At 45.7% G+C, this 14,744-nt stretch overlaps 1 protein-coding gene and 1 pseudogene across 3 annotated transcripts in view; one reads left to right on the forward strand and one right to left on the reverse strand.

Annotated features, from left to right (window-relative positions):
• Positions 1-7,417, forward strand: part of LOC109471116 (histone acetyltransferase KAT7-like) — a 9,360-nt gene extending 1,943 nt beyond the window's left edge. Inside the window, exons 2-14 of one of the 3 annotated variants that reach the window (XM_019770341.1) lie at positions 504-639; positions 1,239-2,297; positions 2,619-2,701; positions 2,997-3,089; positions 3,573-3,676; positions 3,922-4,024; positions 4,145-4,351; positions 4,521-4,610; positions 4,861-5,001; positions 5,176-5,269; positions 5,560-5,709; positions 5,891-5,997; positions 6,305-7,417. In XM_019770341.1, coding sequence (XP_019625900.1) covers positions 504-639; positions 1,239-2,297; positions 2,619-2,701; positions 2,997-3,089; positions 3,573-3,676; positions 3,922-4,024; positions 4,145-4,351; positions 4,521-4,610; positions 4,861-5,001; positions 5,176-5,269; positions 5,560-5,709; positions 5,891-5,997; positions 6,305-6,412 — 2,475 coding nt within the window. In that variant the 3' untranslated portion in view covers positions 6,413-7,417. The remainder of the gene's footprint in view (positions 1-503; positions 640-1,238; positions 2,298-2,618; positions 2,702-2,996; positions 3,090-3,572; positions 3,677-3,921; positions 4,025-4,144; positions 4,352-4,520; positions 4,611-4,860; positions 5,002-5,175; positions 5,270-5,559; positions 5,710-5,890; positions 5,998-6,304) is intronic. The other 2 variants (XM_019770343.1, XM_019770342.1) reach the window with 2 other exon arrangements.
• A 237-nt stretch (positions 7,418-7,654) lies between these two features.
• Positions 7,655-14,609, reverse strand: LOC109471118 (annotated as a pseudogene).
• Between the last annotated feature and the right edge of the window lie 135 nt (positions 14,610-14,744).

The raw sequence follows: 14,744 nt of genomic DNA on the forward strand, positions 1-14,744 counted from the left end.
ACACCCCTATGGCTGATGATGGTTTACTCTGATGGTCAAAGGTCACGTATTGACTATGCTTTGGAATTGGGCGAGTTCATTTAATTTGTGGGGATTCGATTCGTACAGGACGTGTAGAATAAGGAATGTAGTGGCGAATACTTCACACATTATCCCATGTATGCTTTCACTGATGATGGTTGGATGTGACTTGTGTCAAAGACGTGATTGAAGAAAAATACCTGTTGTATTTCAAGGTACATGTGTCATAATTTCAAGTTGCTGTGCACTTCTGGAGTAAGTTGATAGGTGGCCCCCATGAGCTTTGACTGAGGAGCCTGACATTTATAATGTGCAAGTTGGAGAAAATTGTCTGAGATGTAGATAAAAGACTAAACAAGTTGAATTTGCATTAGTCTAGGCCCGGTATGGAAATCTGTGAACCACATGTATGTGCCAAAGTGTTTGGAAAGACTGTCCCATGTTCCATGTTCGTGTTTCATTGTTCTGAAACCCTTCCCCAGCGCCAGACCAGGAGCCAGAGCAGCTCGGAGTCAGACTTCACCACCGAGGACTCCGATGCCTCCGTTGACGTGGAGTCTGACGACAACCCGGGCAGTCGGCGGGTCACCAGGGGCAGCGCCAAGAAGATGAGTCAAGGTGAGACTCAGAACAGCACTGTCAGAATTGATAAATGAGTAAATAAATAAACAGTACTGTTAGCTCAGATTCAGCCAAAACAGCATTGTCATAATTAACTAAACAGCACTGTCAAAAGTACCGACTAAGGCCACAACACAGAGCAGCACTGTCAAAAGTACTGAGGCTGCAACATACAACTTGTTTTTTTGCACATCTTTGAATAAATTGAATATTTTGAAATATGAAAGCTACTTAAGATAATCTTTATCATGTCAAAGCTTAAATCTTGACAAAAATGCTGCAAAAGATTGAAAAGTACAAAGTTGTACTTGGTATGTGTACTACTAGTAAAGAAAACCGTGTGGTGTGTTCAGGGTCATATAGAGAAGCTGAGTTAGTAATAGTAACATCTACTAGTAATTAAACTTCCACAATAATATTTGCCAAAGACTGAGAGATACAGTTTTGCGCTTGGCATTTGCGATAAAAGTCTGTAAGGCATTTGTTTCTGAATGATCAGACCTGAGTTGATACAGTTTCTGAAAGAAGTAGATGGTAATAAGTATTGCATGCTGTAGAATCTATCAAAGCTAACAGTGGCATCTAAACTACCACAGGTACCAAGCCTCGACAGAAGGGCTCTCCAACAAACCAAAAGCTTCAGACTGCTCGAAAGCTTTTCCAGCAGTCTAGGCTTGTCGGCACAACCACCAAGTCTTCAGCCAGGAAATCCCCTGCTTTACCTGCACTGTCCCACACTAAAGGCAGCACCAGCCCTGCACGACGTAGGTCCATCCAGCTAAAGCTATCCCCCTCTAGCCTGCTCCTTAGACGGCCCAGCCCAGCTAAGGCAGCACCCACCCACCCCAGACACCCCCCTGGCATACGGAGGTCCCTGCATGCTGGTAGAGGTGGGGTGAAGCTCGTTAGAGGTAGAGGCTTGCAAACCACTCCGAAGAGAGGGCAGCCAGTGGTGAATGGAGGACTCAGCCCAGGAAAATCTGCAGCTAGATCCCCCCAAAATCTGCTCAAGAAACCGACAGGTAGATCCCCAAGATCTCCTAGATCCCCTGCTGATCTTCCCAAAAGATCCATTTCTGGATCACCCAGGTCCCCAGCTTCTCTGCCCAGAAAATCCCCAGGTCGACCCCACAATAACTTGCTCAAGAAATCCCCAGCTAAGTCCCCACGATCCCCCAAGTATCTGCTGAAGAAATCCCAAGTTGGATCGCCAAGATCCCTAAATGGTCTCCCGGGGAAATCTGCAGCCAGGTCCCGGAGATCCCTTCTTGCTTTGCCAAGGAGATCCACAGCTAGATCCCCCCGAGCCCCCGTGGGTCGCCCCGTGGGTCGGGGGCGGAAACCCAGACCTGTATGTGCAATATCTCTCCCCGCAGGTGATGGGGCGGAGCAGTCGGAGCGGCTGGAGGAGTACAGTACCCGCTCCCGGTCCTCCATCCTCCACCCCAGCCAGCGCAGCACGGCCAACGCCTCCCCCACCAGGCACGCCGCCAAGGCCACCTCCTCCGAGTCGGAATCAGAGGGGCTGGCGGAGGAGGCGGGCAGGAGGAAGGGGCTGAAGAGGACTGCCAAGGCCATGAGTTACTACGGCTCTCCCCCCAAACGGCACAACCTGGGGGAGACAAGGTGCCCTATGCCAGGATGTGACTCCATGGGTAGGTCTGGTTTGGTGGTGCTCACACTCACAGTGTTCTGTCCTTTCAAATTGATGACACATACTCTGTACTTTTATGGTCTGTCAGAACTAGTAGTAAGTTGGAAGCCTTGCAACAAAATCACAATACTTCCACTGGGGATGTTGTCATCTAAGGATTTGCTTGTATTTCTGTCACATCTTAGCAAATTTTAGTTTTTCCTATAATCTTCGAATGAATGGGCACTATCTATGTACACAACTTGTGTTTGACTCATGCAGTGATTTCCTTTTTTTTGTTCACATTTGGGATAATCTAAAAGTGATTTTTTCCCCATGGCAGGTCACTTCACAGGGAAGTTTGAGACCCACTGGACTTTGTCTGGCTGCCCACTGTACCACAACCTGACTAAAGAGGAGTGCAAGGTGAGCAATGGTACAACTGAACCAATGCGGCAGTCATTGCTGCGAGAATTATGATCATGACGTATTGGCAGAATCAACTGCTGACAAGATTTTGTGACAACCTTTTCTTTTACAAGACTGTTAAAGATCCCACCACACTTAACTTGTGAGTGGATCAAGCTTGTCAGTCTGGTCTTATGCAATTTGTACTTAACATACAAAAGCTGGTGAGTTATGCCTTGAGCATTGAGGGGTGTTACCAATTGTGCGCTATAAACAAACAAAGAACAAACTAGTCTTGTTGTGGTTGCCACAGGTTCGAGCCACGGACAGAGAATCAAAACAGAAAGTTCGAGACAAAATCAAGAAGGAGGTTAAAGACGATGCCCACATGGCTCTTAGAAACCCTGTAAGTTGAACTGAACTGAAGAACAAATGCTACTCTCTCCTTTCTGCAGCTTACAACTAACTCCTCTCCTCTCATCCCTCAAATCTAGTGGAAATGATCGGTTCTGTTAACTAACTTATATTTACCTACAAGTAAGTCATTAACCAAAGCTTCCTTTTCCGGCAATGGATTTTCAGGCCACACCAGTTTAATTTGTTGGTTCTCAGATTTAAATCATGCTGAACTTGAAGATCAACATGAAAACAGAGCCTGAGGAGAAAATCCTCCCAGCCTTCTGTTCACATGTTGATCTATTAGTAGATTTCTACTTGAAAGTGTGTAGAACCAAGGAAATAAAATGGTGTGACTCAAAGTCAGTCAAATTAACTCACCTCATAACTTGTGTTAACTATAATGTGTCTGAAGACTGTCACCTCATGTAGAGAGACACCAGCGATGAGTTGTTAGCCTGTTCCGATGACACTGTGTGATGTTTCCTCCCAGAGTCCCACCAGAAGTCAGAAGGAGTACAAGGAGAAGGTGAAGGAACAACGGAAGGTCAAGCCAGTCATCTCCGAGGAACAGAAGGAGAAGGCCAGACAACACAAGTAGGCTTCCTTTGTTAACATGTCCAATACATGCAGTACACGTTAAACTTGTAACAGTGTGTAATGATACAGATACTAGTAGCTTGAATGTCTGTAGAGCTTTTTTGTCACTCACCCACATGTGCACTGATCCCCCATTGGTAGTGGTTCACCAGTAACACAGAAGGCTACACCATCAAGTTCTGAACTATCAATGCAGAAAATACATCCTTCCAGGTTTTTGTAAAGATTTTTTTTGTTGACAGGAAAACCCATGAGAACAACCGAGAGCCGCTGTTAGAAGGGCTGACGTCACAGTATGACCTGGAGCTGTTCAGAGAGGCCCAGGCCAGAGCTGCTGAGGACATGGTAGGTCACAACCTCTGACCTATGTGTGTGTGCACTTCTATTTTTTGTCCTTGGGGCTGGAAGAGTTGTATTGGTAAGGGTGTGAAGTCTGCCGTCCCTGATTGCCCTGTGTTATTTCAGGAGAAGAACGCGGTGTTCCAGGAGGCTGAAGTCCAGCAGGGCACGTTGTTTGAGGCTGGGCTGAAGACCATCCAGTTTGGGCGGTTTGAACTGGACACCTGGTACTCATCACCCTACCCGGAGGAGTACGCACGCCTGCCCAAACTCTACATCTGCGAGTTCTGCCTCAAGTACATGAAGAGTGCCACCATACTCAGGAGACACATGGTGAGGAACCTGTACCACTACTTCAATCTGATTGGTCACTTCTCTGGTTGAAAAGAAATACTAGCATGCAGCTGCTTTCCTATTGGATGGACTGCTATTGGTTTGTTGTAATATTAGATCTTAAGGACAGCCCCCTGTAACAGTGCCGTTTTATCCACCCCCCCTCCAGGCAAAGTGTGTGTGGAGACACCCCCCTGGGGATGAGATCTACAGAAAAGGTAGCATCTCCGTGTTTGAAGTGGATGGACAGAAGAACAAGGTGAGATGTCAGGAATAGCTGCATGTGTTACTGTTTCTGTTTAAATGTTCCTCTATAAAGAATACTGGTAGTTATAAGGATGAACAAATTTTCAAAATTTTGATTCATGAAGGCATGTTTTTTTTATTGTAGCCCAGTTTTTGGAGAAGTTTTCCATACCATATATGAAGTTTGTAAAATTGCAAGTTGTTTATACTTGGTATTCTTGTTGATATTTCGAGCCCTGATCATGCATGTTTTTGTGCTGCAGATCTACTGCCAGAACCTGTGTCTGCTTGCGAAGCTGTTTCTAGACCACAAGACACTGTATTACGACGTGGAGCCCTTCCTGTTCTATGTCATGACAGAGGCAGACACCACGGGATGTCATGTTGTCGGATACTTCTCCAAGGTGGGTTTCATTTGATTTCATAGCCTGTAAAGCTCATTACACATTCAGGACCTTCCCATGACTTTGCTGCTGACCACTCCCAACCAAGGCCAGCATGGGTTGGGTGTAGCCTGTAGTCAATCCTATTCTGATTGCTTCCAAGAAGAATATGATCTTCTGACTTTTGTTTTTCAGGAGAAAAACTCCTTCCTGAACTACAATGTCTCCTGCATCCTGACCCTGCCGCAGTACATGAGGCAAGGCTTCGGCAAGATGCTCATAGACTTCAGTAAGTATATTCTTATTCTATCTATAATCACTGCCAATGTATCTGGATAAAGATGTACTGTAAAGCTTTAAAGCATGTCAGTCAAAGGAGGAATTTCCTGTAAATAATGATAACCCGGAATTTATCATAATGCTGTTCTAACACAACAGCAGTAACAATTCCTGATAATGTTTCTGCTGCTTTCATCAGGGTGTAATGGAATGCCTCTACCCATGACAGCATTGCAGCCATGAGGAGGATGCACTTCCAAACATAACTGAGTCTTACAAAGTTATTTGACATGTTTGCAGGCTACCTCCTGACGCGGGTGGAGGAGAAGACAGGATCACCAGAACGACCTCTGTCTGACCTTGGGCTGATCAGCTACAGGAGTTACTGGAAGGGAGTTCTGCTGAAGTATCTGCACGAGCACAAACATGACAGGGAGATCTCCATCAAAGGTTGGTTTCTTTGTTAGTAGGAGAATGTTTTGTCCAAATGTGTGAGCAAAGGGAGACATGACTGACAAGGAGTTTGTTGTTTTGCTTTGGTTGTATAGCAATAACTAGTTATACCACAAATAACATGTCAGTGCTGTGTGTGAAGTTGTTCTGATATCAATGCTGTGTTTGTTGTTCTCAGACTTGAGTACAGAGACTGGAGTGAACCCATACGACATTGTCAGCACCCTACAGGCCATGAGCATGCTCAAGTACTGGAAGGGCAAACACATTGTACTGAAGAGACAGGTAAGGCTGCGGGACACTTATTGGGGCAGGGGCAGCAGCAACCTTCCTTGGGTTCTTATAACACAATTTGAAATTCTTTTAGGTTTGGACACCCCCATGTTCTAACATATGGTGAGGGGTATTGGAACATACAGGTGTCAGAATACAAGGTTGTTTGGAACAGGGGTGTAACTTCTTAGTGACCTTCCTCAGGGCCTGAGTGCTACCATAGGGTGGTGTTGTGGCAAGGTTGAGGTCTCATATTTCTGCCATCATTGATTCATTAAGTATTGATTCATTGTTAAGCCTTCTTTCTGTCTTTTCCCAGGACTTGATTGATGAGTATCTAAAGAAGCAGGCGAGCAAGCCCCCAGATCACAAGGCCATCGACCCCAACTCCTTAAAGTGGACTCCTCCAGTCACTACCAAGAGATGAGGGGGGCAGCTTCAGTATATTAAACCTCGTAGCACAGAAAACTTGAGTGTTAAACCATGCGGTACAGAGCAGGACTCAGTGTAATGGCTCACAACCATGGGTACCTACACCATAAAACTATTGTGTGTTCTTTACTGTTACTTTTGGAGGACTGGGTAAATGAATGAATTGCTCTTCAAGGATCTCTTCCTGTATAACTATAGATGCATGACAAAAACATAGGAAACAAAGACAAAACAATATAATGAGACAAGAAAACGAGAGCTTCAGTATATGAATAAAAGAAAAACTAAGGAAATGAAGTTTACACCACCCATAATTTGCCATCCTATGTACCTAATATTGTATTTCTATTCCTGTTTTTATTATAACTGTGAGTTGACAGTTACCTGTTACTGTTTTACACGTGTTTGCCATGCCTTTGTGTAAGGAGAACGGGAGTTCTCTTCTTCACAAGTTCCGAAGAAAGCCAAGCCCTCTATTGTAAATCCAACAGCCTCAGTGTGTATAGACTAAGATATTACCTGTACATTGAATGTTGTGATATCCTATTCACCTAGATGGGTTTTAAGAAATCTGTACAGAAACACTTGTCTAAAGGAGGATTAATGTCACATGTTGCAGTGTAGGACCAAGTTAACCTTCTCTCTGCTGCCTCAGTCTGTAACCAACACAGTTTATTACCAAAAGGCTTACACTTCAGGGAGAAGGTTAAGATAGTTTACTTGTGTTGGAGAATGTTTATAGTGTAAACCGATTGTGTGTTTGGAAAAGCAATGCCTGGAAGTAGCCTGGTAGGCAGTACTGTTTGGTTTCATTCTGCTACTCAGAGTCTTTCGATTTCCTACAAATACTAGTAACAGAAAGACCAGTAGCCAAAGTGTACTGGTATCCAGGCTACTAGTACCTCTATTATACATGATTGCTTGTTGCTCCTATCCTCAACTAGTCATTGCATCGGTCTGACACTAAAGGAATATTGACATGGTTAAGATAAATATAGTTTGAAACATCATCAACAACTCTGTAGATGTCTCTAACATTTTTTTACCAGTTCTGGTCCCCCTTTGCGCCCAGTCTTAAGTAAGAGGAACCCCCTGTACCCGCATTCAGCAGAGGCAGTCCTGCTGGTTCGCTGTCGAATGTAATTGCTCTAACAGTAGAACAACAGAAATCTGATGCTTTCTGCAGGAAGTATATGTTACATTAGATACCTTACACCTGATCATCCTAACTGAACCCAAACACCCCACTTGCACGTTCCCTGCAGAATTTTGAGTCTGTGAATGATCCGGACAAACTGATTGCAATGCCACTTGCCAAGGCTAGGTAGCGCTATAAAAGAAGTGACCAGAAGTCTTGTCTGGTCGTGTCCGCTATATCGATGTCTTAAGTTTTAAAGTCGTAAATCTGCTATATATATTCAGACCAAACCATTGTAATCACAAAGAGGGAATGTAGAACAGACAATAAGGTGTTTGTACTTTATGTGGAATTTTAATTGATGATTGTTAGGTGAAAGCATATTCAAATAGATAGGCTATTTTGAGATAGTCCTTTCGGGCCATATAGATTACAAGAGTTGAAATCTGTAACGTTACACTAGTTTAGAAGCTCTCGTCAAAACTTCAACGGCATTTGTGAGAGAGGCAGAAGTCCTGCGGAACCCCCGCTTCAGTGGTTTCTTGGGCAGGGCGGGCGCTAGTGTGTAGCAGTACTCCTGGAAGTCCGGGATGTCGCTGAAGTCCGGCACAGTGTCCTCCTCCTCGGACGAGTACTGGTCGTACCCAGGCGCGATCTCAAAGCCTTCCGGCAGCGCGCAGTCCTGAAGGGATGGCGCCGTTTCTTCTGGCGCGTGGCTGTTGTCTCCAACGTCTATGTGGATGTCTACGTTCGCGATTGCATTGTCAACGTGGATTGCACTAACGCTGTCGGTAATATCTGATTCAGGGCGTGTGGTCGTGTCAAGCTGATGATTGTCGTCGTCTGGCGGTAAATCATTGCACAGGTCTTCGTGGGTGGCAATGTCGGGGGGTTCGCCGGTGATGCTGTACACCCCGGAGTCTGCGTTGCTCCTGCTGCTCACCCTTTTCGTGATTTTCCTCCAGCTCAGCTTGAGCCATCGCCTTTCTCTTGCAGGGTTCTTCCAAGTGGTCTTCCGCTTCACTCCCGGACTCGCCCTGGCCTTTTCCTCGTCGGCTTCCTTTATCTGAGCATTAGTATCTACAATACCTGCCATACGACGATTGCTTACAGTCGTGGTCAGGGTTAGATCTTTGGCAAACGAGACCCTTTTCACAAGTTTGGGGCTGTTCTTGTGTACGGCCGCCAGGTTTCTCCGTGGGTGAGGTTGAGTGGGACTGATTGGGGGCGGAGGTGCTGCTATGGGAGAGCACCTTGGGATGCGGTATCTCCGCGGGACACCTGCAGAGTTTCCGGCAGGGGAGGCAGCAGAACACGGTGTAGAAGAGATCGCGGAAGCCTCGGCGGAACTTGTCGCTCATGACGATGTAGATGACGGGGTTGATGGCGGAGTTGAGGAAGCCCAGGCCGTACATGAGCGTGTTCCAGAAGAACAGGTTCCCGTTGGCGATGAAGTTTGTGGCTGGGTTCAGCGCCGACATGTTCATGACGTAGAACGGCGTCCAGCATACGGCAAAGGCAGCTGCGACAGCGATCACCATACGGGTCACCTGTGGTGGGATGGAACCATAGCAATAGCTAAAACAGCTTCAACAGCCTAACCCTTAGCCTCTACCAGGCACCGCGCATCGCGGGAAAAATAGTAGAAATTGACCGAATTGGATCTTCTCTGCCCGCTACCTCCCCTGGTATAATATTCCTTTATTTCGGCCAATTTCTACTACAGTGTACTAGTATTTTTCCAGCGATCCGCGGTGCCTGGTAGAGGCTACCTAACCCTAGCCGTTCAGCAATAACAATCAACATCCGAGTCGCTTGATGGAACGTTCACCGTGACAACTCTCCTCGTCACCATAACATCAACCAGACTTTATCTGTTCACTCATTTTCTGGATCACAGATACGTTTCTAGGTGTTGTCAGAACATGTGTTGCTAGGACATGGGGTTGTTTCGTAGTCTGATGACAAGCAATACTACTGAGTAACACTAACTTCTGCACTACTGAAAAGATAATCTCAAGCAGATCTTTCAGTAGCCAAGACAGTATCCAATTGGCCAGACAGTATCCATAGGTTGGATACTGTCTTGGTTACCGGACACCCAAAAATCTTCCTGGAGATTAATGACAAGACTAATAGTACTCTTATTAGATGGAACACGAAACGGATGCGTCCCGTACAGCCTGTATATTTCCATGTACCATGGACCTAACGACGCTATTATAGAGATGATTTTTACTTACAGAAGAATGAGCAAACATCGCAATTGCCGAGTTATCAGCTGCCAGTGTGTTACCAACAGACCTTTTGAATTGACAAGCATCCTGTTGAACCCAGCATACAATGTTATCTAAGTCTGTGCCCACTAAATCCGAATTTACTACCCGCCGCGCCCCTAGCTACGTCCAATATTTACGTGTTTGGTCCGGCCGGTACCATGTGTCAAAGGTCTCTACTGTGAATGGGAGCGGATATTGGCAAATTCAGATCAGAACGAGCCTTTTGTTGTTCCACAATCGCCATTTCTACTTAATTTACGAGCCCCCTGCCCTGTGCAGTCGGTTGATGTAATCCACGGTGTTTCACCGATCGGTTTATAGCGTTATTTGTTATGTACAACAAACTCGTATCGCTGACAAAACCTGCCCCGTAACAATGGGTTAGGCGCGAACGAAAACTCCCCAACATATCGTAAATTCTGCAACAAAGTAGATTTTAGGCAACATGTTTGAAACAGACTCAGATTTTAAAACTTCCTAAAGGTCATTGAGTCCGAATTGCCAGCTATACATAGTCCAACGGTATCTGGCGGCGAATGACTATGTCTGTCTGTCTGTTCAGACCCAAGGGACGCATTGTAGTACTTAACGTTTATCGGAGCGTTTGTGGCGTTTTTATTTCCTTTTGTTTCCTTCTGATAAACGCGCAGCCAAGCACGAACAGCGAAGGTCTTGCTATCCAATGTCAATTTAACACATGAATTGTGGTGGCGGAAACTAAAACCAACCGAAAGATTTCTTGGAACCTTTCAAATGACGTACTGGCTAGAATGGATGGTAAGTGAAATATTTTTGCTTCTAAACCTTACTGTAGTAAGGCTCAAGGTTAAATAAATTATGTAAATTTCTAGTATTTTCACAGACCAGTGCTACATGATGGTTAAATTTTGCAACCGAAGGGAATGGTTTCGAGTTCGAGGTTGAAACAATTCTGTAGTGCAGTACATTGGACACATATTGACGGTGTCTAAAACCATCTAGAGGAGAGGGCCTCACCATCTTCTTGTTCTTGTCCCGTTTTCTGGCCATGTCCCTGTCGTTGACCAGCTGACTGCCGGGTGTCTCCATCGCGCGAAGTTTGAGGACGATCCGGACACACACCACACTGATGAACAGCAGGGGGAGGGCGTACAGAACCAGGAACAGCGTGACGTGATACCACGTCGGGTCACCTATGGTGTTAGGGATGCTGTAAGCAGAACAGGCGAAATAAACAAACACATTAACAAACAAGCAAACAAACAGACAGAAGGATTGTTTGGTTGGTTGATTTTAAGAATATGTGTGCAGCAATATTAGCATTAGCAACACGAATGCTTCTTTAGTTGATGATAAGAATATCGGTGTGCTTTGGTTGATGATCATGTTACTAAAACAAAACTGTAGTGTCCAATTCATACTACAGAGTGGACTAACATGGCATTATGCATTATGTTCGTGACGTTAGTCGGCCTGATTTCCAATGTGCGGCTTTGAAGATACGTGGCAATGGCTATACTGCAAGGCGCCGATCCAATGTCTACTTTTTTCCGGAAGGCAAAAGACATGACTTAAAACTTCAATATACTCTTCCAGACGGCGTGCATGGGTGGTGATAGGTTAGTGTTAGGGTCATGGTGTCCAGCTGCAGTGTTAGGGTGAGGGTTATGGATAGTGCTAGAGTGAGGATGGGTACGGTGTTAGGGTGAGGGTTATGGATAGTGCTAGAGTGAGGATGGGTACGGTGTTAGGGTGAGGGTTATGGATAGTGCTAGAGTGAGGATGGGTACGGTGTTAGGGTGAGGGTTATGGATAGTGGGTGAGGGTTATGGATAGTGCTAGAGTGAGGATGGGTACGGTGTTAGGGTGAGGGTTATGGATAGTGCTAGAGTGAGGACGGGTACGGTGTTAGGGTGAGGGTTATGGATAGTGCTAGAGTGAGGATGGGTACGGTGTTAGGGTGAGGGTTATGGATAGTGCTAGAGTGAGGATGGGTACGGTGTTAGGGTGAGCCGGTGAGGGTTATGGAAGGTGTTGGTGTGAGTGTTGATATTAGTGTTAATGTTAGTATTAATGTTAGTGTAAATAAAAAAAAAGTCTTACTCGTCCAGACAGCGCGCCCGGGTGATGGTACCCAACTCACTGCGCAGGCGCATCCTGAAGAACGCCGCGGGGATCAGCTGGAGGGAGCAAAGCACCATGGGAACGACCCACACGGTGACCAACATGGCGACGATCCGCTTCTTGCTGGTGAACTTGGTGTCCAGGGGGCGGCAGATGGCGTTGAACCTGGAGGGGAACAAGAACAACACATACCATAGTCACCATAGGCTGGGATTCGATATGCAGGGCTCAGGTGAGACACGCTGTAGGATGTGATATAGGATATTGGCCTTTTCTTGTTGACAACAAAAGTCTTCTTTCTTATGTAAGAAACAGGAGGAGCCAGTAAAACCCCCCACTGTTACACTTATATAAGTTCTTAGCCTGAAAGTTCATCTTTGTTGGCATCTTTGGGCATACCCACACCGAGGGGTGAAAGAACCATTACTTAAGGGCCTTTCAACCACACCTTAACAGAGACGGGAGTGTAAAGTTTATACACCTTGGGAATCACTGTTCAAATTTGGTTCAGTCTTCTCAGCTGCCAACACTCGAGTTCAACAATTTGTCTGACACCTTCCTCAGGACGTAGCCATATGCATTATAGCCATGAGAAATTTTTGTGCAAATATTTTTCTTTAAAAGATGGACTGATTCGTATCAAAAGCTGGGCTGAAATCGTAGAAAAAAACTGGTCACTTTGTCATTGAATAAAAAGGTATGTCTGACTTTTCATTTGAAATCCTCTCAAAAACGCAGGAAATGCCATTTCACATCACCACTGTCTATCATATCAGTGTCTCTTTACATTAATATTGTAGTGAATAGTAACTCATTACCAGATGTGTTTCTTTCTTCAGCTTCATACTCTTTATAGGGTGTTAGCGACTTAGCACTCACGGGTTGTCCGCCATACTACTTAGATGCTTAATCCTGGCTGTATAGGTAATTACCGTCGAAATGTGCAGGTAAGGTTGTCTGACCGTGTATGTGTTTCCACAGTGAAACTTGAATGGTGCAAAAATGAATTAGATGTATGTAACATGAAAGGCGGACAGCCTTTGCTCTAGGTGCCAGTCGGGGTCGGGAAATAACAAAAGCCACTGTAACAAACTAAAACATATGGTTAGCTGGGAGGTCTCTGAAATGTATTTGTTGTACTTTTCTATTCATAAAATACAATGCAAACAAAATATGTTCCTTTTTAGACTCTCTTTAGTTAAAGATACTTCTAGAAAACACGCGTTAAGCAAACAAAAACATTCCTTTCTTTGTATGATCTGCAGAACTAATGGCCAATAGACTGTTAGCCTCCATAGCAGGGGGTTCGAATATCTCAGCTTTCTGCTGATAAAGTACTGTTTTCCCTGCCATGTTCTGGTGACTGCAGTTCTACTGACAGTGCTGCCCAGTACTGACGCTTGTTCAATTGAAATCTTTGAAATCTTTACTTATAACACGTTGTAGACTTACAAAGCCTGAATTTAATATTCAGTACATGTAATGCTGCAAACCTTTATTGCAAACTTCAATATCGCCTAATACAAAATCTGTCTCTATTTTCTAAAGACTGACCGATCGGATAGATGTTATCGAAAGGCCAGAAATGTAACCGCGCAGCGCGATACACGAGAAAAGAAGAAGAACATAACTTACCTTTCAAACGACACCGCTACCAGAGTGAGCATGCTGGCCCCCACGAACACGGGTTGGAGGAAGTTCAGCGCCGTACACAGGGGCACGCTGAAAACGTCCACGGCCACGGGGCTGGCAAACTCCAGCAGTTTAAACACGGCCACGAACATCCCTACCACCAAGTCTGTAGCGGCCAAGTTCAAGATGAAATAGTTAGTGACCGTTCGCAGCTTCTTGTTCCTCCAAACCGTCCACAGCACCATGGCGTTTCCCACCACGGCCAGAGAAATTATGGCGACGTAGAAGACGATGAAGAAGACCTGGACGGCGAGGATCTGTGCGAGGTCCCTGTACTCCCGGCAGAAGAACCCGTCCGGGCAGGTGTTCGGTGGGGGCGGCCCCAGCGTGGCGACACTGCCGTTTGAGGAGAAGTTGAAGACCGTGACGTTGGCGTCAATATTGACATATTCAGCTGACGGTACAGCGCCATACGGCGCCGTTTGATCGGTGACTGACGGGAAGACGTTGGCGTAAGGCGTCCGCTCCACGCTGTTGAAACCCGGTGAAGCTTGTGATGATGATGAAAACATCCACGCGGTTGTATTCATGGCTGCAGCTTCGTTCCCAGATACTAGTAGTCGTCCTCATTACAAGTCACTTATAAGTCATGCCGACTGGGCAGCTGGTCCACATGTTTACCTCTGGCTCATGGACAAGATAAACGGCTCGGTTTCCGAAGGCCTCACGACAGATACAGTAGGCGTTTGGTAAACAGTCGGTTGGTTTAGCGACGAAGAACAAGTGACAACCCTGAGCGTACTTATCGCTTATGGACATACTCACAGCACCTGTCCGCCCGCCATGTCAAGGCAATGGCACGGAGGGCATTTCTACATCAGCGAGGTAAAAGGACAGTCAAATCAAACCCGCCTTCCTGTGAAGTGAATCGTCTGGGAGCCAGCCGTCCAGTCCAAAGTCTTAACCCCCTGAGGCCGCTTTAGTAAGCGGTAAACGGAAAATAATGACCGATTTACGCTGTGCGCCCTCCACGTCCGCGACCTTTGACATTTAGTGGAAAAACTATCAGAAACGCGGTGGCCATAGAGAGTTTGTTTAAGGCATGGCGCGCATTGTTAAGTCCTTGATTAATGTGATTCTTGTAGAAAAGGAACTATTGCGGGATTTGTTTGCAG

This window comes from Branchiostoma belcheri, unplaced genomic scaffold (genome assembly GCF_001625305.1).
Source record: "Branchiostoma belcheri isolate BF01 breed outbred unplaced genomic scaffold, Haploidv18h27 scaffold24, whole genome shotgun sequence".
Lineage (NCBI taxonomy): Eukaryota > Metazoa > Chordata > Leptocardii > Amphioxiformes > Branchiostomatidae > Branchiostoma > Branchiostoma belcheri.